The sequence below is a fragment of the Pan paniscus genome, chromosome 16 (genome assembly GCF_029289425.2).
Source record: "Pan paniscus chromosome 16, NHGRI_mPanPan1-v2.0_pri, whole genome shotgun sequence".
Lineage (NCBI taxonomy): Eukaryota > Metazoa > Chordata > Mammalia > Primates > Hominidae > Pan > Pan paniscus.
In genome coordinates, this window is record NC_073265.2 from 61,504,576 (window position 1) to 61,531,440 (window position 26,865).

At 43.0% G+C, this 26,865-nt stretch overlaps 1 protein-coding gene across 10 annotated transcripts in view; it reads right to left on the reverse strand.

Annotated features, from left to right (window-relative positions):
* Positions 1-814: 814 nt before the first annotated feature.
* Positions 815-26,865, reverse strand: part of PARP6 (poly(ADP-ribose) polymerase family member 6) — a 31,604-nt gene continuing 5,553 nt past the window's right edge. For 2 of the 10 annotated variants that reach the window (XM_008971890.5, XM_008971889.5), the window contains exons 4-24: positions 26,407-26,484; positions 25,559-25,653; positions 25,076-25,136; positions 24,744-24,834; positions 24,218-24,284; positions 21,220-21,369; positions 20,140-20,350; positions 19,270-19,323; positions 17,716-17,811; positions 17,027-17,119; positions 16,128-16,253; positions 14,110-14,175; positions 13,090-13,157; positions 10,853-10,901; positions 10,491-10,603; positions 9,672-9,744; positions 8,896-8,965; positions 2,254-2,333; positions 1,791-1,854; positions 1,535-1,619; positions 815-1,191 (exon numbers count right to left, since the gene is read on the reverse strand). In XM_008971890.5, the coding sequence (XP_008970138.3) occupies positions 1,089-1,191; positions 1,535-1,619; positions 1,791-1,854; positions 2,254-2,333; positions 8,896-8,965; positions 9,672-9,744; positions 10,491-10,603; positions 10,853-10,901; positions 13,090-13,157; positions 14,110-14,175; positions 16,128-16,253; positions 17,027-17,119; positions 17,716-17,811; positions 19,270-19,323; positions 20,140-20,350; positions 21,220-21,369; positions 24,218-24,284; positions 24,744-24,834; positions 25,076-25,136; positions 25,559-25,653; positions 26,407-26,484 (1,893 nt within the window). In that variant the 3' untranslated portion in view covers positions 815-1,088. Of the gene's footprint in view, positions 1,192-1,534; positions 1,620-1,790; positions 1,855-2,253; positions 2,334-8,895; positions 8,966-9,671; positions 9,745-10,490; positions 10,604-10,852; positions 10,902-13,089; positions 13,158-14,109; positions 14,176-16,127; positions 16,254-17,026; positions 17,120-17,715; positions 17,812-19,269; positions 19,324-20,139; positions 20,351-21,219; positions 21,370-24,217; positions 24,285-24,743; positions 24,835-25,075; positions 25,137-25,558; positions 25,654-26,406; positions 26,485-26,865 lie in introns of those variants that run through there. The other 8 variants (XM_057299873.2, XM_003818550.7, XM_057299874.2 and 5 more) reach the window with 5 other exon arrangements.

Sequence of the window (26,865 nt, forward strand, 5' to 3'; positions counted from 1 at the left end):
ACCTGCCTGTGGTCCCAGCTACTTGGGAGGCTGAGGTGGGAGGATCACCTGAGCTTGGGAGGTCAAGGCAACAGAGTAAGACCCTGTCTCAAAAAAAAATTTTTTTTTCACAAAATATTTGGAAATGTCCAACTGACACAGCTATGCTTATAACTAAGGATCTGGGGCACATGAAGCACAGCCTGAAAGGCCAGCAAAAGGCTGAAATGGGAATTTCAACAGGGAGAAGAAAAAATTCACTACAACAATTAGGCTTCCTAGAAAGAGCTGCCTTCCTTTACCACCTTGCTAAACTTGGTGAAATTGGGTTGTTTCATTAAGTGAAGCTGCATTCCCTTAGGATGTCTTTATAGATTTCGACTTAGAGACAAACCCCACTTCCTGCTCCCACCAGTTCTCCCCTAACCTCACTTACCCTGAAGAAACAGGTTGGAGGAGAAAGAGAGTAGGGGCCCAGTTCCTGAGATATAGAGCAAGGGAGACTGGGCAGGTTTGTGCAGAAAGCAATAGGCCCTAAAGGCAGTAAATCTTAGCTGCTCTGGCCTCAATGGCCCTTTTAAATTTTGACTAATAGTCATTAGTGGTATTCTATATTCTCGGTTTGTTTCATCTGCATAACTGATAAGTTTCCCTTTAATCCACTGATTAAAAAGCTGACACATCTGTAGTATACTACAATAAATGGACACAACTTTGATACCATGCAACATAAACAGTCCCAATCCGCAGGATATTCCAGTCTCCCCACCCCCTGCCCCTTGTGAGGGCTTGGGGCAGGTGCTGCTCCAAGGCTAGTCAAACCACAGTGATCATATCCAGTCCACAGCACCTTCCATTTTATTGTTTTATTTACAAACAGGGTGAAGTCAAAGGGAAAGTCAGGGGATGGAGTCAGTCTGGGCCATCCGAATGTGGAGTAGTTCTTGGGTCAAGCTCTACCATGAAGGCCACCTCTTACATATCCTTTTCCTGCCCCTTGGTAATGGCCCCTTGATTCCTCAGGGCAGCCTCAGCTGCTGTACCTGAACACTTTTATGAGGGCAGATGGATCCTGGGGTAACAGGGGTGGTACGAGGGCTGGGGCCCCCTCAGTTTGTGTAAACCTGAGTTCCGATCACACGCATGATTTCCTTCTGTATCTTGGGGTCCTGAGTATTAATGTTGGCATCGCCCACCTGACCATCCTCATATCTGCCAAAGATAGGGCAAGTGTGAGCATAAGAGGGAGAACAATACCAGAATAACATCAATCAGTGGAACTGTATTTCAAGGTACGGCCATCCCATCCCAGAAGTCAAAGCCCTTTCTCACTGCTTCATAGTGGAAGATATTCAGCTTATCTGGTTTCCTCTAGATAGATCCCAACCATCTATACCCATTCCCATCCTCCAATGGTAAAGTCCCAGTGACAGCTCCACTCAGGTAGCCAAGGACATGTCTCAGATAACAGAAATAGACTTTTCCCAGTAGCCACACACCATCACACCCCCAACCTCACTCCTCAAGTAATCCCCAGAGTCCCTCCGACACTTACACAAAGAAGAATCTTGTGCAGACATGGTCGGACACAGGGCACACCCAGATGTTCCCATGCTTCTGGAGGTCCTTAGATGTAATCACTGGGAGAAAGAGGGCCAGAAATCATAGATACAATGCTTAAGGCACGGAGTCCAGGCAGGAGAAGGAAGCCATGCCACTTCAACATCACTCTTGGCCAGATCATGTGCCAAAATTACATCAGAAACAAAGGTTAGAGACCCAGAAAAACAGGACATGGGCAAGCTACCTACCTTCACAAAGTGCTATACAGTTTAGATTCCGACTCTGCAGGAACCTTGACTGAATGGATCGGGTCTGGAAGAGAAGGAGGCAAAGGAGACCAGAGCCAGGAAGATGGGTACAGCTTTCCCTAGAGAGGCTGGTTAGCTGATGATTGGGAGTGGGGATCAGAGATATCCTGGGCTCCCAGCAACACCCCCCACCGCCCAGAAAATTCTTCTTTCCCATAATCAGTCTGGATAGGGTCACAGCTTCCATCTTTACATTTTCATCTAAACTCAGCCTCTGCTTTTATACTCATGACTTCAGCTACATATGACTCCAGACGTGTGTTCACTTTAGAACATACCTGACTCCTTTAAATGATCTCAAATCACTCCCCAACCCATTCTCACCCCACTGTTTCCCTGTCCAGCTCTGGAGCCTAAATTAGCCCCAGGGAAAGGTCCTGCCTCATTAGAATAGTTCCAATACCTGGGGGATGGTATTCATCCTGTTGTATCTCTGGACCAGCTCATCCTTGGAGGGCATCCTGTGCTGTCCTTTTCCCATTCCTGTCACAGAACAATATACCCACTTCATTTATCAAAAATTTACAAAAGTGCCTACTATGTCCCAGCACTGAGCTAGATGCTCATCAAAACAGCAGAGAATAAAACAAACAAGATTATTTTCCCCCACAGAATTTAGTCTGCTGGAAATTACAAGCAAGAACAAGTAATTAACAACACAGTATGGTAAGAGGTTGTGATGCAGATTATAGAGCATGGTGTGAGCCTAGAGGAGGGCAACTAGCCTAGCCTAAGAGTTTAAAGAAGTCATGTGGTGACAGCTAGACTGAGAACTGCAGGATTAGGAAGAGTTAATTAAATAAACAGCGGGGAAGTGTCTGGGAAGAAGTAATAGGATACAGAAGGCCTGAAGGAAAGATAAGGTAGTGTGTGTTAGTTGCATAGAGAATAGTGAATTGCAGAGGAGTGGCGAGAAATGATGTAGAAGAGGCAAGCTAGGATCAGATCAAGCCGGCTTTGCAGGCCATGTTAAGGCAACTAAAGTCTATCCTCAGAACATTAGGGAACCACTGCAGGGTTCTAAGATAGGGGAGCAGCACATGAAATCAGCCAGGAATGAGGGGCCCAGGAGAGTGGGACATCAGTACCTTGGTGTCAAGTGCCTGGATGAGTAAAATGAATGGAAAGGAAGCAAGCAGAACAAGTCAGATTTGCTCTAGTCTCAAAGTTACATTAAAAATCTGACCAGTCATTCAAGAGAAAAGCATCAGCAGTTAAGTGATGAATAATTTTGTACAGGAAATCACAATGGCAACTAACTTGAAGAATCCTACTTCAAACAGTCTTCCCAGGCTTGAGAAAGAAGTGCCCATTCCTTCTAGTTTCCACATTATCTAAATCCATAAACTCTCTACCTTCCTTACCCGTTTATAACATTTATAGACTCAACTTGGACTTTTCTTATTTAGATATGAAAATGTGCTTGTGTGCTCCCACTCCTCACTCTTTTTGGTTTGAGGATAGGACGTTAAGTCTCTGTACTCAGCTTTATCATAGGCCCAATCTTACCACAGTTAGGGATAAAAATGTGTACCCATGTGTGGACACACGTGCCTGTGTGTGTCCACCAGGGAGAGAGATGAAGATGGAGATGATGCTATCATTATAGGTCATAAGCACTCTCACCACTCTACCCTGGAACTTTCTATTATTATTAACTCCACTCTGATCAGTTCTTGGTTTTCTCATAGCCATGGTGTAGAAATAGACTGATAGCTGTTGAACTGACATTCTTCACTGCTCAGGCTGTCAATTCATCATGCATTTACACTCAAGTCTCATGACAGATTTAGGTAGGGCCTGAACAAAACTCAGGATACCAAGAGCCTCCAGGCTTGAATTGCCCATTTCTTCCTTTTACAGGACAGGTACTCATAACCCCTGTTTTCACCTTCCCCATTAGCCTTAACTAGGTTCAAATCTCCACCCAAACATCATGACCTTCTCTCAAATTGGGTATGTCAGTGACAAAAAGTAAAATTCCCATTCAGGTTATACTCCAGAGGAGGCACATAAGAAGATAATAAAGAACAATCTGACTTCTCTGGCAGGTCTTAGAGATGGCCCTTATGATATAACCCAAATCTTGTCCCAACTCAATCCTGTTGTACACTATCCTTTCCACACTGATCCAGTGATTGTCCATTTCCTGAGCCCAGAACCTGAGATCATGGTGGCTAGAATAATCCCTAGATGTTTTGTGTCCAGAGTATGCACTTATCAGAAGTCCCTAAACAAGACTAAACAAACAGATGGAGTATATCACCTCCTTTTTCACTGTCCCCTATTTCAACCTGAACTTTATAGCCAAGTCACTGGAACCTCTACTAGATATATGAACGCTATTTACACCAACCCTCACTTCCAGAGGGCACCCAATGCCATTAGGCTAAAGATAGTGTGAGAAAGAAAAAACAGAAAACCAGAGCAGAATAGCGTAGAAGAAAACATACAAGACAGTTGGTCAAATGCTGGAGTAACTACAGTAAGTGGAACATTTGCACACATTTCCCCCAACATCCCATTATACATACTCACATATCTATAGGGCCCTCAGAGACCCGTCATTCAAGCAAGGCCTACTCTGTCAGTCTAATATAGTGTATTAGTTCATTTTCACACTACTGATAAAGACATACCCAAGACTTGGTAATTTATACAGGAAAAAGGGTTTAATGGACTTACAGTTCCACATGGCTGGGGAGGCCTCACAATCATGGTGGAAGGCAAGGAGGAGCAAGTCACATCTTAAATGGATGGTGGCAGCCAAAGAGAGAGCTTGTGCAGCGAAACTCCCCCTTATAGAACTATCAGATCTCATGAGACTTATTCACTATGACAAGAACAGCACTGGAAAAACCTGCCCCCATGGGCCAGGCACAGTGGCTCACACCTATAATCCCAGCACTTTGGGAGGCCAAGGCAGGCGGATCACGAGGTCAGGAGATCGAGACCATCCTGGCTAACATGGTGAAACCCCATTTCTACTAAAAATACAAAAAAATCAGCTGGGCGTGGTGGTGGGCGCCTGTAGTCCCAGCTACTCGGGAGGCTGAGGCAGGAGAATGGCGTGAACCCGGGAGGTAGAGCTTGCAGTGAGCCGAGACCGCGCCACTGCACTCCAGCCTGGGCGATAGAGTGAGACTCTGTCTCAAAAAACAAAACAAAACAAAACAAAAACAAATAAAAACCTGCCTCCATGATTCAGTTACCTCCCGCTGGGTCCCTTCCACAACACATGGGAATTCAAGATGAGATCTGGGTGGAGACACAGCCAAACCGTATCATATAGTGATAACAACAATGGCCTAGAAATTAGGAGACCTGGATTGCAGCCCTATCTCTGCTACTCATAGCTGTGTGACCATAAGAAAATCATTTAACTTTTCTGTATATCAGCTTTCTTATCTGTAAACTAATAAGGGATTAAATTAGATGATCTCTAACTCCAATAGTAAAATTCAACTGCATTTTGTATCTATAATCAATTACCCTTTGAGAGAGGGAGATGAAAGGTGTCTATGATATCTTTATGTAATCGGTTAAGTGATGAAGAAAGACGAGAGGTCAACAGAGATTTCTGGCTTCATCTGGTAACTAAAGGTATTTAGGCACTTGGTAGTAAACAAAGGCCGGGGGAGAAAAGAGAAAGAAAGGGAGGGCATAGGGAGAAAACAGAAAAGAAGAATCTCAGTGGGTACCAAGAACCATGAGAATCTCACTACTCGGAAAGACAAAAGAACTTAATCAGAGGGATGCTTAGGCTGAGACAAAGATAAAAAGTGAAGAATCCAGACAAATCAAAAAGACTATTCCAACCCTAACCCCACTTTGGATGCCAGGCACACAGAGTAAGATTCACTCATATATTCAATAAATATGTGTTGGTCACTTGCCCTGTGTGGATTAATCATAATCTTTGTTTCATAACACATTATTGTTTTTTGTTTTGTTTTTTTGAGACGGAGTCTCACTCTGTTGCCCAGGCTAGAGTGCAGTGGCACGATCTCAGCTCACTGCAACCTCCGCCTCCCAGGTTCAAGCGATTCTTCTGCCTCAGCCTCCCGAGTAGCTGGGACTACAGATGTTTGCCACCACGTCCAGCTAATTTTTCTATTTTTAGTAGAGACAGGATTTCACCCATGTTGGTCAGGCTGGTCTCGAACTCCCAACCTCGTGATCCACCTGCTTTGGCCTCCCAAAGTGCTGGGATTACAGGTGTGAGCCACCATGCCCAGCCTCATTATTATTTTTTAATAAGACAATGAATACCCAGAGACCCAATCAAAGAACTAAATTCTAAACCTAAAACATTACCAGTGACTTACATCTAACTATATGCCTCCCTTTGGAGGTAATCACTATCCTGCAATTTGAGTTATTATTCTTTTGTTTTTTCTTTTTCCTTTAGTTTTCACACACACACACATAATACACATATATATGCCTAAACAATGTTTAATTTTGTTTGCTTTTGAACAATATAAAAAAGGCATCACAGTCTCACTCTGTCTTCTGGGACTTCCCTCTTCTTATTGAACATATTTATTATTATTATTTTTTTGAGATGGAGTCTTGCTCTGTTACCCAGGCTGGAGTGCAATGGCGCAGTCTCACCTCACTGCAACCTCCGCCTCCCAGATTCAAACGATTCTCCTGCCTCAGCCTCCTGAGTATCTAGGATTACAGGCATGTGCCACCACGCCTGGCTAATTTTCTTTGTATTTTTAGTAGAGATGGGGCTTCTCCCTGTTGGTCAGGCTGGTCTCAAACTCCCAACCTCAGGTGATCTCCCTGCCTTGGCCTCCCAAAGTGCTGGGATTACAGGCATGAGCCACTGTGCCCAGCCAAAAAATACACTTTTATTACTAATCTTTTGTGGTTATATGTGCTGCAAATGTCTTCTGTCGGTTTGTAGCCTGTCTCTTCACTTTCTTTAGGGTGTCTTCTGAAGAATATAAGTTTTAAATTTTTTTTTCTTTTTTGAGACAGGGTCTTGCTCTACTGCCCAAGCTGGAGTGCAGTGACATGATCATGGCTCACTGCAGCTTCAACCTCCTGGGCTCAGTGATCTTCCTGCCTCAGCCTCCTGACTAGCTAGGACTTACAGGCACGCGCCGCCAGACCTGGTTATTTTTATTTTTTTGCAGAGATGGGGTATTGCCATGTTGCCCAGGCTGGTCTTGAACTCCTGAGCTCAAGCAATCATCCCACGTCAGCCTCCCAAAGTGTTGGGATTACAGGTGTGAGCCACTGTGCCCAGCCAGAAGTTTTTAATTTTAATATAGTCAAATTTATCAATCTTTTATGATTTGTAATTCCATTTTTTCTATTCTCTGGAAGACTTTAGATAAAACTAAAATAATTTGTTCCTTGAAAGTTTAAGATTAATTTGTAAAACTATCTGGGCTTGGTGAGGTTTATTTTGTGTGTGGAAATTTTTACACAATTTCTATTTCTTTTATAGTATTATGATTATACAGGCTATTTCTTGTCAGATTTGTTATCTTTTTCTAGAAATTTATCCATTTTATCAAAGTTTTTAAATTATTAGCATAGTGTAGATAACTCTCATTACTTTTTATTTTTATTTTTTTAGGCAGAGTCTTGCTTTGTTGTCTAGGCTGGAGTGCACTGGTTTGATCTTGGCTGACTGCAGCCTCTGCCTCCTGGGTTCAAGCGATTCTCCTGCCTCAGCCTCTCGAGTAGGCGCATGCCACCATGCCTGGCTAATTTTTCTATTTTTAGTAGAGACAGGATTTCACCATGTTGGCCAGGCTGGTCTTGAACTCCTGACCTCAAGTGATCTGCCCACATCAGCCTCCCAAAGTACTGGGATTACAGGTGTGAGCCACCGTGCCCCGCCTTATTACCTTTTTAAATTCTGCTTATCTATAGTTGTACTGCTTTTTTTGGTCATTATATTATTTAATTGTGTCCTTTTTCTCTTAATCTAACCAGGGTTTATCTGTTCTGTTAGTTCTTTGAAATCATCTTTGGACTTTTTTGGTACTATCTATTGTACCTATTTTTATTTCACAGGTGTTAGTTCTTACCTGTATTATCTCCTTTTTTCTATTTTGTTTGGTTTATTCTGTTGTTAGAGATGTTTTTAGGCCTCTGATTCTGGCACTTTCTTTTTTCTTTTTTTTTTTGAGACGGGGTCTCCCTCTGTCAACGAGGCTGGTGTGCAGTGGTGCAATCTCAGCTCACTGCAACCTCCGCCTCCCGGGTTCAAGCGATTCTCCTGCCTCAGCCTCCTGATGGCACTACATTTTCTGATCTTTGTAACAGTTACAAATTACTACAGGATATCAAGTAATAATCTATTAAGAATCTAGCACAATCCCCTTCAGGTAGTGAACATGCAACTACATGGTGACTATACCTTGTACAGAGACTACATCAAACAAGCACAAAAGCAGACTGAAAAGGAACTAAGACATAAGCCAGGAAGACTGAGAGAACTCTAAATCAGATTTCCTTTTCTGAGCTTGACTCATCTCCTCATTAGAATCTGGACCTCATCTTTAGAATAAAATGTTTTATCTTGCATTCAATGTGACTAACATAATAGTGTAAGATTATAGACAGTTTAAATTTTAAAAGATGGTTGAGAGAGAGAAGAACAGTGTCTCTAGAAATATAAGCCAATGGAAAGGATGCAAGCCTTCAGGCCTTCAGATGTTTTCACATGTAAACTTACATGTACAAGTATACACAAACACAATCTATAATTGCCAACACCAAACATGTGTTCTACAAAAAGCCTTGTTATGTCCCTGTTATTCCTCCACCCATTCCCAGGGCCAAGCCCCTGCTATGAATAAAACCATCATTTTTAACAATAACTGGCCTCACCTTGTAAAGAATCTAAATTTCTAATAAGAAAATATATATATAGAGAGAATATGTATCCATGATCGGGGAGAGAGCTGACACAGACCAAGTATCCATAATGAGGGAGGAACAGACAGCACAAATCATGTATTCACAAATGGAGGCAATGTAAATAGAGTCAAGGTGGCCACAGAATATTTCTTACCTGAGTATCCAAAGGAAATACTGGAGATGGGGCTCAGGTAGATGCCTTTGCCATAGGCTGCTCCATGCAGCTTGCAGGGAAACACCAGGATGAGTAATATGAGCCTGGGCCCTCCCATGGCTATTTATTAGGCAGCAGCAAGGCTTATCCAGCCCTCTGTCCCTCCTTCTACCTTCTCATTCAAGTAACCCTAAGCACCTATTCTCGGAAAGCCAACTGGCTGAAAAGTGGATGCAGGTTAACCTGTTTGCCTATGAAGTGCTACATACTGACACATTCGAGAGTGGGAAATGGTAGAACCACTGAGTCAGTCCCTCAGCATTCATTTTCCTGTCTCCAGGCCTTGGTACATATGCAGATTCCAAAAAAGAGGAATTACAGAACGGGTAGCCAGAAGGAGGGCCAATACACACTCCCTGGAGTCTCTCAGGGCATAGAAAAAAGTCTCCCATATCTACTCCTTGAATGAATAGCCACATAAATTGAAAAGCTCTAACAGATTAATTCATCACAGTGGCTACAATCAGCAATTCCATATTCCTGCTTACAGGTACATTCCCATTCCCCAAACCACCAAAAAAACGCAGACTGAGATCAAATACACAACAGCCACGTTCTCTATTCGTACAGTTCTAACTTCCTCTCTAGGGAACTCCACAAGACAGGTTAGGCTTGAGGACACTGAGGCAAAAACAGCTTACTCTAGAGCAGCCTTCCACAAAACTGAGTAGGGAAGGGAGCGGTTAGAAATAAAGGAGAAAGGGGCACAGCCTCACCTGCAGTTTGGTGTAGGATGCATTGACCAGCCCATTGCGCAGGATCGAATGCCAGTTCTCAACGTGGGACCCACTGTAAGGCAGGGTAGAATACATGTCTCCTTATGAGGTTCCCAGGAATACTCCCAAGACTGCCATTCCCACCCATTCTCACCCACACAGGACATGAAGATGGACAGGTACACCTAGTGATGGACATGCACATGGATACGGTCACAGGCATGCAAGATGTGTGTGTGTGGTTAAACTCTACGTCTCTATTTCCAGTCCCATCCTCTCTTCGGTGCTTCAGCTACTCCCATCCTAAATCCTCAACTGCTGGTTCAGTATTTTTATTTGCCCATTATCCTGACATTTCAAATTCAATAAATTCATCTGAAAATCAACAAATTTATCACTGACCCCAAATATGGCTTCCAGTTCTGACTTCATGTTCTATTTTAAGAAAAGGGTACTACCACTCCCTATAAGTTCTCTTTAATACCTCTCTTTCTCTTTCCCTCCTCTCAAAATTAGGCATAAATTGTGGATTTTTCCATCAAAGTAGCTTTCAGATCTGTTCTCTCCAATCTATTTCTTCAGCCACATCTTTTCACATGTAAATGTCATTTTTTCTCAACTACATCATAAATAGTTTGAGAATAAAGACCACATTATATGTACCTTTTTGTCCTCTATAGCACCTACCACAATAGCATTTAGTAAGTATCTGCTGACTGGTTGATGGACACATGTAACACAAACTCATATCTCAAGGGCATCCTTCTTGCTCATCCCGCCCCCTCACCACCCCCACTGCCCAGCCCCCAGCCTCCTCACTGGAAGGCAAAGGTGCTGCCATAGAGCTTCTTGGCGGTCCGGAACCGAGCCTCCTTGGCAGGAGGGCTGCTCAGCAGGAGGAACTGGTGTGAGGTGTGCATGAACTTCAGCTGCTGCCCAGGGTGGGGGTGGAATCAGGAAAACAGAGCAGAAATCGAGATCAGGGAGGGAAGGGTTGGGGATAGGGAAAAAAATCAGGCTTGCATTAACCCCACACAAGGGAAGTATGCTAAGGCCCAAAGACTAAGTTGATGGACAGAGCAATGTAGGCAGATCTAGGACCAATATGGTTAGCTGGCTTCCAGCCCCTCCCTGCCCCTCACCAGAAATTTAAAGCATTTAGAGGGAGAATGGTCACTTACCCTGCTGAGAGGTAGTTTGACAATGTGTGACCTGTTGCTAGAGATGATCCTGGGAAGAAACAGAAAAAAATAAAAAGGATAGAATAATTATGTATTTAAGCTATCCTTCCTGAACTAGCCAGTCTTCCTCTGCCTTTGGGAGAATAAACAAGGATTCCTGGGCTGTCCAAATTGTGTGAAATGTCAAGGTCACTATCTGGATATTCCTGTGGGTGATAGTGCTTATGAATAAAAAGGTAAAAAGGAAGGTAGTGACCAGACACAAGCTAATTATTGGGGAGTTAAACAATGGATGAAAAAAAAAGGGGTGGGAGGAGTGCTGCTACAAGTAGGGAGTAAAAAGGGTAGAACAAAAGGAAGAGCACAGAGGTCACCTACAAAAAAAGAAAAGAAAAAACAGAAAGAGGTCTGAATTAGAATGGTGACAACTTATACCTGGGATTTAGACTCAGATTCAGACCTGGGCTCAGAAGCCATCCTTCCTTAGCTTAAGAGAAAACATGAAAGCTCTCAGGAATGGGGAGAAACGGAGAGAAAGTTACTGTCTAGGCTGGAAAAAGAAACAGAAGAAACTAGAATGAACTTCCTTAGGAGTCAAGGACAGACTAAGCTCTATACAGGCTGAACACAGAAGATAGAAGAGAACAGACATAAAACACTGAGGGCTCAGCAAGAGAGCACTATCTCCCATGTGGATACAGTTTGCTGTTGTCTTTGTTTTTTGTGCCTCATCTATGTACCTGTGATGCCACCTCAGATGGTCTATGCCTGGTTATTCCTCAGGCTAAGAGGGAGAAAGCTGTTGCACTGAGGAAGTACTGAAGGCTGACTAGGAAGAGGGAGGCAAACTAGAAAGGGAAAGCTATGTCAGGAAAACAATAGAAATTGAGATCAGGAATGGATGGCAGCAGGGACAGTCAAAATCTTGGCTAGGAGAAGAGCACAGCAATAGTGCCTCAAGGCTCTGGACATTCTATATCATCAAGGAGGCCCAGAGACAGGGCAAGGGGATAGCAGGAGGAGACAGACGTCTCTGGATGCAAAGAAAACTTAGTTGAAATTAACAGTGTTACTTTCTACATGCAAAGGACACAAAAACCTATTGGTGGTGACTATAGTTAGTAACAATGTGTAATATTCTTCAAAATCACTGTGGTAATAGATTTTAAGTGTTCTCGCCACAAAAAATACATACGCGAGATAATGCATATGCTTATTAGCTCTACTGAACCATTCTGCAATGTACACATATTTCAAAACATCATGTTGTACACAATACATGTAATTTTTTTTTTTTTTTTTTTGAGACGGAGTTTCGCTCTTGTTGCCCAGGCTGGAGTGTAATGGAGCAATCTCAGCTCACGGCAACCTCCGCCTCCCGGGTTCAAGCGATTCTCCTGCCTCAGCCTCCCGAGTAGCTGGGACTACAGGCATGGGCTACCATGCCCAGCTGATTTTGTATTTTTAGTAGAAATGGGGTTTCTCCATGTTGGTCAGGCTGGTCTCGAACTCCCAACCTCAGGTGATCCGCCCGCCTCGGCCTCCCAAAGTATCGGGATCACAGGTGTGAGCCACCGCGCCCGGCCCTATAATTTCTATCTGTCAATTTAAAAAATAAATTAACAAACCAAAAAAGAAAACAAACAACAAAACCTATTGCGAAACATGGAACACCTAAAGAGAACTTGAAAAATCATGTTAGCTGCACATCGTGGCTCACAGCTGTAATCCCAGCACTTTGGGAAGCCAATCAGGAGGATCACTTGAGCCCAAGAGTTCAAGACTGGCTTGGGCAACATAGGGAGACTCCATCTCTATTAGAAAAAAGAATTAGCTGGGTGTGGTGGCACATGCCTGTGGTCCCAGCTACTGGGGAGGCTGAGGTGGATCACTTGAGCACTGAAGGGCAAGGCTACAGTGAACCATGATCGCACCACTGCACTCTAGCCAGGGCAACAGAGTGAGACCCTATCTCAAAAAAAAAAAAAAAGAAACAATTAAAATAAGATTAAAAATAATTTTTTTGAAAGAAAAATCATGTCAGAATTTGTGGGGGTTTTGTAGGATGTGTTATTTTCAAGGCAAGGTATGTCAACAAACTCCAAGAAAAAGCACCCATTACTGCCTATAACCTTGGGAAGGATGTTGAAACCACCACTAAAAGAAGGTACAGGTTCCATGTCCAATAACTCCCTCCCTCCCCATAACCCAAGAAGGATGAGCCATTCTATCCATACCACTGCAGGAGAGGATGGGCCAGGGGATCCAACTTGTCCATCTGTTTCTTGATTTCCAAATATGAGCCCTGTAAGACAATGGCCATAACGTTATCTCCCTGGAGAGGTGGGAGCCTACCTGCTTTCTGCTTTTCACAGAGTGACTATTAGGGTCCAGGGCAAGGTAGGCACCAAAGGCCACACAGAGGAAAAAGGAGATAGGGTTCCCACCCTCAAGGAGCCCTAGTCAGGCTGGGAAGACTCATAAATAAATATGAAAATGACTGAAGATGCTTACAAAACAACATGCAGGTGGGTCTCCCTCATTTTATGCAATTCCTACAGCCCTAAAAAGTTGATTATAAATCAAAAAATAAATAAAATCAATGTCCCAAGAAGATTAGGCTAAGGAATCCTGTGGTAAATCTTTAAACAAAGCAAAGCGTCCTCCTGACAAGTAAATCATTCCTCCTAGGTGTATCTTATGTGTAAATCTCAACTGTGATATACAGGATTTGCTGAGAAGAGGCCCACCTGTAAATGAGTACAAATGAATGTCTATTCATGCAGAGATTGCAGACGAGGGGTGGGGAAGTCTGGTGAGGGACAGCCTTGAGTCAAAGGATGGTCACCGCTCCATGTGGCTGCCCCACCCCTAGAAGGATAGAAGATGTAGGCCCCTGTGTCTAGTTCCTTACCTTCAAGCCCCCCTCCTCCTCACCCTCCCAACCCTGGGCAGAGGTCTTTCCTTCACTTCTTAACTCCCTAAGAATTATGGCAAAACATTAAATATGAACAACTTGTAAAGGAATTAACAGCAAAGGTAAAGATTGAGACACAAAGACTAAAGAGAATAAAGAGGAGTAACAGAGCTAACAAAACAGAGAACAGGAATTGGGAAGGTTAAAGAGGAAAGACTAAAAAAAAAAAATACAGTGAGTAGCATCTCTAAATCTTCATCCCACTCCCATAAATTACAAACAGAATAGGACACTTGAACTGGGCAGGCAGAGGAGAGGGGACAGAGAGAAGGCAGAATACCTGGGTCATCTCCCGAATAGACATCACACTATCCAGAGCTTTCTGAAGCCGCTCATAATTCTTCTTCTGTGGAGAATCAATGGGAAGAGAAGAACCAAATAAAGAAAAGTAGAGGAAAGTAAGATGTGATGAAAAGGGGCTAGATGTACCAAAAAAGTCTAGGCCCTAGGAAACAATAGTATGTCATGGAAAGAGCATTAATGTCAGACAGTTCTAGGGGCACATGCTAGTTCTCTTTTACCAGCTGGGAGTAACAGGGTAAGTTATTTGGCCTCTTAGAACCTTTAGCATCCCTTTATGCAAGTGAAGATAACTCCTATCACCCCCATAGAGATGTTCTGAGGATTAAATATCATATATAAAGAACTCTGTATAGTAATGACAGTAATAGTGAGGTACTATGCTGGGTACTTGTGATGGTTAATTTTGTGTGTCAACTTGACTGGGCCATGAGGTACCCACTCATCTGGTCAACCATTATTTCTGGGTGTGTTTGTGAGGGTGTTTCTGGTTGAGATTAACATTTCAATCAGCAGACTGAGTAAAGCAAATTGTCCTCCCTAATGTGGAAGGGCCTTATCCAATCAATCGATGACCTGAATAGAACAAAAAGGCTGACTCCTCTGCCCCACCCTGCCATGAGTTTGTAGAGTTTGTAGGTATTCCTCCTGCCTGATTGCTTGAGTTGGATTATCAGTCTTTTCCAGTCTTTGGATTTGAACTAAAAAAAAAAAATTGGCTCTTCTTGGATGTTAAGCCTTCAGGCTTTCAGACTAGAACTTACACCGTTGGCTCTGATTTTTTGGTTTTGTTTGTTTTTTTGAGGCAGAGTCTCGCTCTGTCACCCAGCCTGGAGTGCAGTGGTGCGATCCCGGCTCACTGCAACCTCTGCCTCCTGGGTTCAAGCGATTCTCATGCCTCAGCCTCCCAAGCAGCTGAGATTACAGGCGCCCACCAACATGCCTGGCTAATTTTTTGTATTTTCAGTAGAGACAGGGTTTCACCATGTTGGCCAGGCTGGTCTTTAACTCCTCACTCCAGTCAAGTGATCCACCCGCCTTGGCCTCCCGAAGTGCTAGGATTACAGGCAGAAGCCACTGCGCCCAGCCCACTCTCTGATTTTTCAAGCCTTGGGACTGGGACTACCACTGTACCACTGGCTCTCCTGGGTCTGCAGCCTGCTAACTGTAGATGTTGGGACTTCTCAGCCTCCATAATCATGTGAGGCAATTCCTTATAATAAACCTCTTTCTCCTTCTCTCTCCATATATATCTCCTATTGGCTCTGTTTCTCTGGAAAACCCTAAAACAGTACTTTACATATATTACTTCTCTTTTCTGTTTTTTTTTTTTTTTTTTTTTTTTTTTGAGACAGAGTCTCGCTCTGTCGACCAGGCTGGAGTGCAGTAGTACAATCTCGGCTCACTGCAAGCTCTGCCTCCCAAGTTCATGCCATTCTCCTGCCTCAGCCTCCCGAGTAGCTGGGACTACAGGCGCCCACCACCACACCCGGCTAATTTTTTGTATTTTTTAGTAGAGACAGGGTTTCACCATGTTAGCCAGGATGGTCTCGATCTCCTGACCTTGTGATCCACCTGCCTCAGCCTCCCAAAGTGCTGGGATTACAGGCGTGAGCCACCGCGCCCAGCCTACTTCTCATTTGTATAATGATCTGCAAAATAAATATTATCCCTTTTTACAAGATAAGGAGATTGAAGTTTAGAAAGGTTAAGTGACTTGCCTAATACCCTTCAAATGGGGAGTAGCAGAATCTCAAATGGAATCCAGGTCTGTCTGGCTCCAAAAGCCCTTTTTCCCTATCATAATGTAACTAATATTAATTCTTCTCCCCTTTCTATGTCAAACTTGGCTATTTATTTACTGAAACAGCTAAATCACAGAGTTTAAGAATTCTGTCCCTTATTCCAAGCCCTGTATATACCAGAATGTCAGCCCATAGTCTGCCACTATCTTTTACCATTTCTGTTCCTTAGCCCTGACTTTCTCAAGTAACATACCTTAGGGTTAAAGGCCAGAGTCTTGGGATCAGTGGGGTCCACCACAGAGGGATAAGGCTCAAAGATGATGCTCTTTCTAGGGGACTCTAAAGCTGCCCTACACATGGCCACCAGCAGATCCACGACCTTAGGGGAAAGGAAAAAAAACAGGGCAGAAGCTAAATGATTTCCCAGTACTGGGAGTCAGAGTATCCAGTATTTCTCTCTGATGTTCTTTTAAAAAGCAAATATGTTTAAGGCTTTCAAAATAGAAAATACAAGCTCATAAAAATTCAAGTAATACCAAAGTAATTAAAGATAAAAAACCATCTTCCTGCCCTTAAACTAATCTCAATTCTCACAGCTAAGTACTAGTGAGTTTGATGTATATCCTTCCAGATAATTTTCTTTATCTGGAAAATATTTACGGAAATATTTTCTTTTCTTTCTCTCTCATTCTTTTTTAAAGAGACAGGGGCTCACTCTGTTACCCAGGCTGGAGTGCAGTGGCGTGATCATGGCCCACTGCAGCCTCGACCTCCTGAGCTCAAGCCATCCTCCCATCTCAGCCTCCCAAAGTACTGGGATTACAGGTGTGAGCCACTGTGCTCGGCCCTTTATTTTCTTACATGGACAATTTTACTACATATGCTGTTGTATTTGCTTTTTTATATGACTATGTTAAAATTTTGTCTATAAATAATACCTATATAGTACATCTGCTCTAACGATATCCCATAATTTCTTTAACTGGAGCCCCTACAGATGGGGTTGTATCCATTTTTTATTTTACAAACAATACTACAGTGGTTATCTTATATACAAAAGCATTTTTGGAAGTTAAATTCCAAGAATGAAATTGCTGGGTTCCTCTGTCTTTCTTGATCCCAATTCCCCAGCCACGTTTCCCTCCCCGATACCTCTGCTCCAGTGGCCACCTCCTCTGCAGCTCCAGACATGACGCCCAGTGTGTAGAAGGAGAAAACGCATAGTTCACGAGTACAGACAGCTGGCTGAAAGGATATATTAAACAGATGGTGGTGGGATGGGGTGTGCAATAAGGTGTAGGCAGAGAGGGACAGTCCTAACCTCAGTCAACTCTAAAACAGGGTAGGAATTTGAGGCCCTCTATATCAGGAGAAAACTACCAATAAAGTCTTAATTAAAATGCCTTACTGATAAGTTTGGGAGTTAACACTGTCTCCCCTATGAAGCCTTCCCTGATCTTCCTATGAAGTCAGATGTTCTCTCACCTGATTTTTAACAATGCTAATATCTCTTCTATAAACTTACCATACATTGTGATTTGTCTGTCTCCCATCTGGACTTAGAGTCCTTGAGGACAGCATCATATCCAATCATCTTGGTCAATATCTGATCCCCATTTTTAAATGTCAGGTGGACTCTATCCTAAATAAATATTCTCATATCCTCATCTCTCTAAACAGTACTGCTGAGACTTGTTTTCTGAGAAAAATCAACAATTTCTAGAGTATCAGGGTGTACAGACAGAATTTTACCTTGACCACAGACCAAGGAAGAAGGAAATAAAGGAGAGGAGTGAAGGGGACCTGGTTAAGGAAGAGGGTCATAGAGTACGGTCCTATACCTTCAGCATAGATCCATTTTGGAAGACATGCTGCTCATCACACACCACACAGTACTCATTCAATGTTGGAATCCTCTGTTCTGCATACTTCATGATCTGAGAAAACAACAGATTCTAAGTCTTTTGGAAGTACTGGCACACACAGATATGGGAAATAATTTCAGCTTTTTTTTCCAGCTACCCTCCATCCTCCCAGCCCCGTGCCTAAGGTAGGGTATATTCTTAGGCTGTGTACTTAAACTGATGGCCTGACTGCAGAGCTAAGACTGTATGGTATAGTAAAAATAAGAACATGATGTTTGATTGAGAAGACCTGGGTTAACACTGTACTTCTAATACTTAATGGCATATATAACTTTAAGCAAGTCAGTTAACCTGAGCCTTGGTTTCTTTGTTTATATAGCAGAGCATTATTCACCTCATAGGGGTATTGCAAGAAATGAGACGATGTCCATGAAGGCATTTTAAAAATATAAAATGGATGCTAATCAAACTATTAAAAGTACTTGTAATTATAGGCTATCCCTCTGGGATAGGAGAGCATTCAATCAATTAGATGGCAGAAGGTCCTGAGAAGCCATTTCAACTACCTAGAACAATTAGCCAGACCACTGGTCAAAACTACAGACAATTCTGTGCTAGGAAGATAGGAAAATCCAGAGCTAATGCAGCAATATCCTACAGCATTTTTTTTTTTTTTAATGACACCCTGTCTTAACATAGCTTTTGTGCATCAATCAAGTTGTTCCCCTTTCACATGATTTTAGGCTGGTAATGGGACATGCAAGAGATTTTATTCATTTAATGCAGATTTACTGAATGCCCATTATGTACCCAGCTCTGTGAAAGGTCTTCTTGATTATGAAATAAAATTAAAGGTTGTTTTCTCAGAAGCTGAACTTCAATAGGAGAGATGTGGCATGTTTATAAATTAATAACAATTCAAGGCAGCCCATAGTATGTGACACACAGGTGCCATATGAAACAAAAACAAATCGTAACAGTTCAGTGAGGGGAGACATCACATCTAGTTAATGCATTGGAGTAATGGCAATTTTATGGAAAAGGTGCCATCTGACTCTTGATAGCAAGAGGAGGATAGGAAGAATTACATGAACAAAGGTTAACAGAGATGCTAAAGTGAAAGCATGCCCAGGGAATAAAGAGATTTTAAAAAGCAAATGACCAGTAGTAGCTGAGCAGTGAAAGGGGGTCTGTGAAGAATACTAAAGATCATTTGAGCAAGGGCTATTGGGAATCATTAAGGAAATTAGTGTCAATCTCATTCTCATCTCATGTCATATGAGTCTCGACACTCACACACTTAAAATTGGCGGTGCCTCATTGGCACTTGATCATAAGCGGTAAGTATTGTCTTTCTAGTAATGCTGTCAGTTTCTTGAAGATGGGAACAATGCCTTCTTTCCTTCTACCATTAGTTCTGGAAGCAAAGCAATTCAGGAAGTATTTGATTGAGGAGCTGGGAGGTGTTAGGAGACCAAATGGGTCAGACAACAGGGAAGGGCTTTGGAGTGACAATTTTGACTTGATTACCTGAACGAGGAATCCATACTCCAGAGTGGGAATGTTCTTGCAGTGACCACTGACCTGGTGAGAGTAAAAAGACAGACCCCGTGAACCTCCTATGAAGCTGGGGCCTAGACAGACCTGACTCTTGCCTATCACCTAGGACTCTCCTAAAGCAGCTAAACCCTAGCTCAGAATCCCGAAGCTAGAAAGGAGACTTTTAGACATTTTTGCCAAAGGTTCTGGAAAGGGGCTCACCTGTCCTTAACCCTCCTTCAAAGTAGATGGAATAGGTTAGTACAGCAGCTACAGTTAACTACAGTCCTACTCACAAACTAATAAAATCATACATGACTTCTCCTTGAGATTCCCATCTCCAGACTCTGTGCTTCCTGGCCTATCAAAGAAGCTCGCTAGACAATTTAGACATAAGTTTTCTACTGTTAAAAAATGTTTTCCAGCTGGGAGTGGTGGCTCGTGCTTGTAATCCCAGCACTTTGGGAGGTGAAGGAAGGTGGATCACTTGAGCTTAGGAGTTCAAGACTACCCTGGCCAACATGGCAAAAGCCTGTCTCTACAAAAATATGAAAAATTAGCCAGTCGTGGCATGTGCCTATAGTCCCAGCTACTTGACAGGCTGAGGTAGGAGGATCATGAGCCTGGGAGGCAGCAACTGCAGTGAGCAGAGATCGCCACTGCCCTCCAGCCTGGATGACAGAGTGAGACCCTGTCTCAAAAACAAAGAAGTGTTCCATTCTACTCACTCATGGTACATACCTAGGTTTGATTTATGATGCCTAGACAACCATATCCCCACCCCATTTTGAGAAACTACACTCCCACATTTCCACTCCCACCCTCCTGATAGCCAAGTCAAACCCTCCCCAGCCCATGTACCAAAGGAGAGGTCCGTGCTGGGGGAGGGAGGCCCACGTGCTGAGGGCACAGGAGACCTGCCTGGGGGCTGGGAGGGTAGCCAAACACTTCCACTTTGGGGTTCTTCATGGTACAGGAGATGGAACGGTTCATGAGGCGCCCAACCCGAAGCTCTGGTACACCTAGTTTGCCTTTCAGCATGGAGTCCTGTATAATAGGGAAACTGGGAGACCTGCAGAGAGAGAGCAAAGAGAAGTGATAAAACTGGGGATTTCATAGGATCCCTGGAGGGGACTGGAGATAAGTGAGCCCTAAGCCAAAAGTTCTAAACCAAAGAAAGACAAACTCATATCTGAGGAAAGTTGCATTGTATCTTAAACACTATTAAAACAAGTAGATCACACATCTGAATTAAAATTTTTATGTCATCATCTGTGGGTTCTTCACATTGGGACACTGAGGGTGGGCAGAGGCAGAGGATAGGTTATTATGTTTCTAAGCCAAGTATGGAATAATCCCTTGGAAAGGCTGCCTGTTTTTCTGAGAGAGAGAAAAAAAAATAGAGAGAGAGATTGTTAAACACTGCGCTAGGCAAGAAGTAGTTGCATCCCAAAGGGCGTAATATTGACTATCTGACTGTCAACAATGATTCCTGGGAAGCTATAAATCTGGGTTTGTGTCTGCCTTTGGGAATATCAGAAGACACCACAGGGGGAAAATGTAGACCTGGGGTCAAAGAATGGAGCAATATTTATTTCCAGAACCTAGCAAGGAATTACTGCCTGTTCTCTGACACTTTCTTCTTAGGATGGGGAAACGGATCAGGACAAAAGAACAGAAAGATGGAAGATTCAGCATACATTTCTCCAAATACATATCACGAGCTAGGTATTCTGTTTTACATAAAGGATTAGGTATTAACCTTGGATAAGGAGTAGAAAGGTAAGGACACATAGGGAACAGGACCACGTGAGTGGTGTCAGTAGTTAAAGAGACAGAATTCAGGGAAGAGAGGGGATAGAAACGTTTATGTAATCAAGAAGGTGGGGGTGGGGGCTATCACAAGGTGTTTACAGATGATCAGCTTTAGGGAGCACTTACTTGGGGATGGGTGAAAAGATGCTGAGGCCAGCTCGGAACTTCTTGATGGTACCACTTGCCTTGAACCAACTGTGCCTCTTCTCCTGCTGGGTCTTCAAGAAATCGTTGCTCAGATGTTTCCATTGTTGGGATGTAAACATACCCAGGATCCTGAGGGATCAAAAAGAATGAGCTTAGGCAAGATGAGGCAGGGTCAAGAAATAAGGACTAAAGAGAGACAAATAATCTAAAATTCAGACCCAGGGACTGCAAAGCTAGTTGTGGTAGGGGAATGTGTATCTGAAGACCCCTTAAAATGACCTTAGTAAATAAAAAACTCACCATCCCAGAGCACCCCTTCACCCTAGAGGGTACCTAGCCTAATGGCCAGAAAAATTCAGAGATGCGTTGCCTTTAGAATGAGATTTCAAAGGTGAGCCTTCAAAGGCTGCAAACTTTGAAATCTATTGCCAAGAATGACTATACTGTTGACAGGGAAACAGAAGTGGTAGGATGGAGGTGAGTACCACTTTGTTCCTTGTGAGTCATGAAGAAAGGGAGTAGGGACATAAGGGGTACTGACATTGTTAGGAGAAAAATTATATTCTCAAATTTATGGTTTCCAATTTGAGCTGCGCCCTTAGCTAGATTTGTCAATCCTTTCACTTGTCCTTGATCAGTTCTCTCTAGCATTACTCTAAGGTATTGTTCTAAATCCTTATTACCTTCTTTAAGTTACTAACTTCATCTACAACCAATAACCTCTCTTCCTTCTTAAGCCATCAGGTATCAGTTCCCTTAATTTTCCAACCCTACTATAAAATCTACTTACATTTCCACCCTACCTTGATCCCTCCATTCTCTGGAGGTACGGTGACCCTTCTACCTAAGATCAATCCTTCGATTGCCTTTTTAGGGACCATGATGTGTCAATCATTCCCCTTTCCTGTCAGTTCCTTTCCCAAAGTCAACAAAAAATGTCAACTTTCTGCACCTTAGTCTAGTTAACCTCTCCCTGTTGCCTTCCCATCCCCATACAAATTTCTCAACCCATACTCATTGTTTCTATGTTGTTGCCAACCACTCACCTCTCAACTTTCTGTATTCTGGTTCCTACCTTCACCACTATAATTGTTCTCATCCTGATGCTAAATCCGATGGAAACTCCCAGGTTCTTCTCTTATCTTCTCTGGCATCTGGCCCTCCTTGCAGAACCTGCCCTCCTTTGTCTTCTGTGCCACCATTCTCTTCCTATTCTACTCTGACCTACCTGCAGTGTTTCTTCTTCCTCTGCCTACCCTGCTGGTTTCTTCGGGATTTCGTCTGAGTGTTTAAGGGTATTTTGTCCTTGATCCTATCTTCTTTTCCCACTATCATGCCCTCCTTTGGCAATCTCATATTCACTGACTGTAACTTCTTCCCACACACATTGATGTGTATCTTCAACCCTAACCTCTCCTTTAAGTAGCAAATTGACATATACTCTGGTAAGGAGCAAATTGACATTTCGGATAAGCATCTCTACCTGCATATCTGAAAGTTACCTTTAAATAACATGTCAAAAATGGAACTAATTACCTATCATCATCCTACAAACCTGCTCCCCTCTCATATCCCTATTTACATTGGTGGTATCACAATTTACCCAGACATCTAGGCTGGAAACCTAAATGTATTTTCCACTACTCTTTGGCCCTTATGGCTATATTCAATATATCTAAATCAGTCTTCAAGTCTTATTGATTTTATACCTCACAAATCTTTCTAATCTGTCTCTCATCTCCATTCTCACCTATAATCACACTTTAGCTCTGGCCTTTAGCATCTCTTGTCTTGACTTTTACAAAAGCACCCTACTACACTAGTTCTGGTCTCTTGTCTCATCCCCTCCTACCCATTTTGTATAATGCTACCAGAATGGTTTTTAAAAATAAATCTGACCACGTCATTTCTTTCCCTAAACCCTTCAATGTTCACACTGCCTAAAGGATAAAAGTCCAAGATCCTCTCTAACTTGAACCCTTCCCTATTCTCTGGCTTTGGCTCCTACACCCCCAGCTTGTATTTTACCAGCAATATTTAACTACCTGAAGCTCCCTACACACATACTGCTTTATGTGACTAAGCCCCTGCAAATGTTATTCACCCTCAGAATCTGTCTACATGGACAACTCTTATCCATCCTTGAAAATTACTAATCATTGGCTGGGTGCGGTGGCTCACACCTGTAATCTCAGCACTTTGGGAGGCTGAGGCAGGTGGATCACTTGAGGCCAGGAGTTTGGGACCAACCTGGCCAACATGGAGAAACCCCCATCTCTACTAAAAATACAAAAATTAGCCGGGCATGGTGGTGGGTGACTGTAATCCCAGCTACTTAGGAGGCTGAGGCACAGGAATCACTTGAACTCAGGAGGCAGAAGTTGCAGTGAGCCAAGATCATGCCACTGCACTCCAGCCTGGGTGAGAGCAAGACTCTGTCTCCAAAAAAAAAAAAAAAAAGGAAATTATTAATCATCACCCTTTCAACAGACTGAGTCACTCTTCAGTGTCCTTTCTAAACCTTACATATTCACCTGTATTAGAATATGTATCCAGTGGACTCTATTTGAAACTTCACTGAGAGTGGAAAATATGCTTCATTTCTTTGCATACCAAATACCTAGCTTAATGCTCAACACATTCAATAAACTAGAGTTCCTAGAGACTCACTCTGAAGAAACCACTAGAGAAATATGAATAGCATGACTCTGATTTCAGGGTAGTAAAAATGCTAAGTAGTGATGAGCCTCTTTTATCTCTAGAAAGTCTCAGCTTCTGACACCCAAGAACCACATACTCTCTCTCCACAAGCTTAAATCTGGCTCCCTAAATTTATTTTAGCTTTTCCTGGGCATATTTCAGAAAGACATTTTTGGAAGGAGGCATTCCATCCAAGGCTCTGCCTGTCCATCCATATATTTCCACCTCTCTCTCCTTCCTTCACATGTCCATGACCAGAAAAGACCAAAGTTCTTACTTTTTCAACTGAAGACCCAGCCCAAATCCTTCCTTATTTGATGGCTGGAAAACCTCAATGGATGGTTCTGCAAAGAGAAGAGAAGGCTACTAGTAAGTACATATCTCTTGTCTTCCTGGAGTCCAAAGCTCAGTGGAATAGCTTCCATACATTCTAAAGATCATAGCTGCTGGGTACTCTAAACAGTAACGGTGGAAGAAAAAAAACATCTGAGGGAGAGGGCAGATTCTAGAAGCTGTCATATGAATCTGAAATATCCTCAGGAGGATGTTGAGAAAAGGAGGAGAAAGAAATTTTATCTTGGAACCAGAGAAAACAATGTCATTAGGCAAGAAGGCCTTTAGGGAATGGTTATTAGGTGATAGGGGATGAAGATACCAATTACAGGGGACTAAAAAGCCCCTACCAATAGCCTGCAGATTGAGCCCAAGGACCTTGTTCCTAATTTTTTTCTACCTCAGTTAACTTAGGGCTTTGGATTAGACCACACTCAGACCACCCACTTGCTCAAAGTCACTGCCTTTACCTGGTCCATCTAGGTACTGGGAGAGAGAAAATCGCAGCCTCAACACAATAGGTTCTGTCCGGAGGACCTTCCAGGCTGTAGAGACTTCCTCCTAAAAGAAGAAGGGAAATAGTTTCCAGTTTAGCAACATAGACGAATGGACCTGAAATTTCCCCTATATGACACACACATGCACATGACAGTACACACCACTGTCTGCTGATGGTCTAGGAAAGACAGAGATGAAGAATATGTGCTCCAAATACAGCACTCGGGAACAAGACTCCTGGCCTACATGACAAATTCCACAAGTCCAGCTAGACATGTTGTTGGTAGGTACTAGCCCCACTTACATCGAGGAAGCTGATGTTGATGTGGAGGTCAATGTCCACGTCATCGATAGTTCCATATTCTCTATAGAGATACAGGTGACAACAGGTGAGACTCATTAAGGGAGAAAGAAGGGAATAGAAACTGAGTTGGAAAGAGAACTGAGCCTGGGGACAGGGGAAAGGGAAGAGTGGACGACAGTTTTGTACCTAGGGTCTTAGCTACAGCCTTACACCACTTACCTGATCAGGATCTACGTCCAGGCCAAAGCATCTCTTACCTGAAAGGTGAAACTACTGGCCCAGAGGGGTCTAGGATAAGAGGGAATTCCTAAGAAAAGTGGCCTTACTCTCTACTCTCAGCCAAGATCATTTATTCTGAGCATTTTCTATCATTAAGTTCATAATTTATCCCACTATCATACCACAAAAAGAAAAACCTCTAGCCTTTTAACAACTCAGAAAGAAGTGACTTGCTCCCCTGCCACCCCTGAAGTAGAGTCCCACCTGATGGATACAGAGTTCTCACTGTAGATCTCCTTCACGGCTTCAATGTCTGCATCAAGCTGTGGGTGTCGATACAGGTCAGCTGCACAGCTCCCCTGAGATAGCAGCAAAAATGGTGGTGGAGAGAGGTGGAAAAAGACGAGGGAAAGAGAGAGATAATAAAAAGAATATGAAAAGACACCAGGAACAGGAGAAATCAGACAGCAGTATAGGGGAAGTAAAAGCCACTTATGTGAAGGGGTTCTCAGTGGTGACCCTAGCAAGGGATTTCATTAACAGAGGTCTCCATCTCATCATGACTTTAAAAAGGTTCAGCAGACCAAATGTAGGCTTTTGCTTGGAGTTCACTTCCTTAAATCTCCAGCTTTTCTCTCAGACCTTGACCAGGATACCTTCTATGACAACTCAGAACAGGCTGAAGAGTTACAGGTTTCCTAAGATTGGTTCTAAGTGAAGAGCATTCTGAGAGTCTGGGTACTTCTGCTCAGGACTGTGCCCTGGGTAGTGATGGCATTAAGCAATCGCTGGCAGAGTAATCTTTTAAGATGTGACCCTAATGAATGAAACTACCCCCACTGGCTAGTGTTATAAAAGTCAGAAAATAATTATGTCTAATTAAGATATGGGTAGTCTCCACATACAGAGGATGTAGTTTACTCTGGAACAGGTATGACTCCAAAGAAAGAGCAAGGGCACGGGATCAGCTCTGACAAGACCATGCTCAGACCACATCAACATTATAACCTCATCTCATCTGTGCTCCAGAACCTCTTTCACTCCTGATGTATCCAAAAAGCAGCACATATCTAGACCATCCAACACGGGGGTCTTGGGAGATGTAACCTCACCTGAACGCCATAGAGAAATTCCTCTGATTCATTATCTCCCTCCGAGTCGTCATCATTCCAGAACTGGCCTTTGATGTCCTAGTGGTGAGAAATAAGGATATCATGCTTTGTTAGGTCCCTATTATCCCATGGAAAGGCGTGGGATGATATGATGAGGAACAGATTCCCACAAAGATTGGGAAAAGATAGAATAACTGAAGCCCTGATCCCTTTACACCTTTCACGTCACCCTTTGTGAGAGTCTCAGTCTCTTCCTGATATGATCATATCCATAGACTAGCTCTTAGTGGGACAGAGGAAAACATCTAGGGAATTTTGGCCTTCTGAAGTCTCAGTATGATGACTGAGAGGCTCTGGTAGCCAGTAGGAAAGAAATGCAAATGACTTCAATGTCAAGGTTGACTCCTAAGCATATCTGGGTTCCAGTACAAGCTGGCCTCTTCCAGGATCATTACCTAA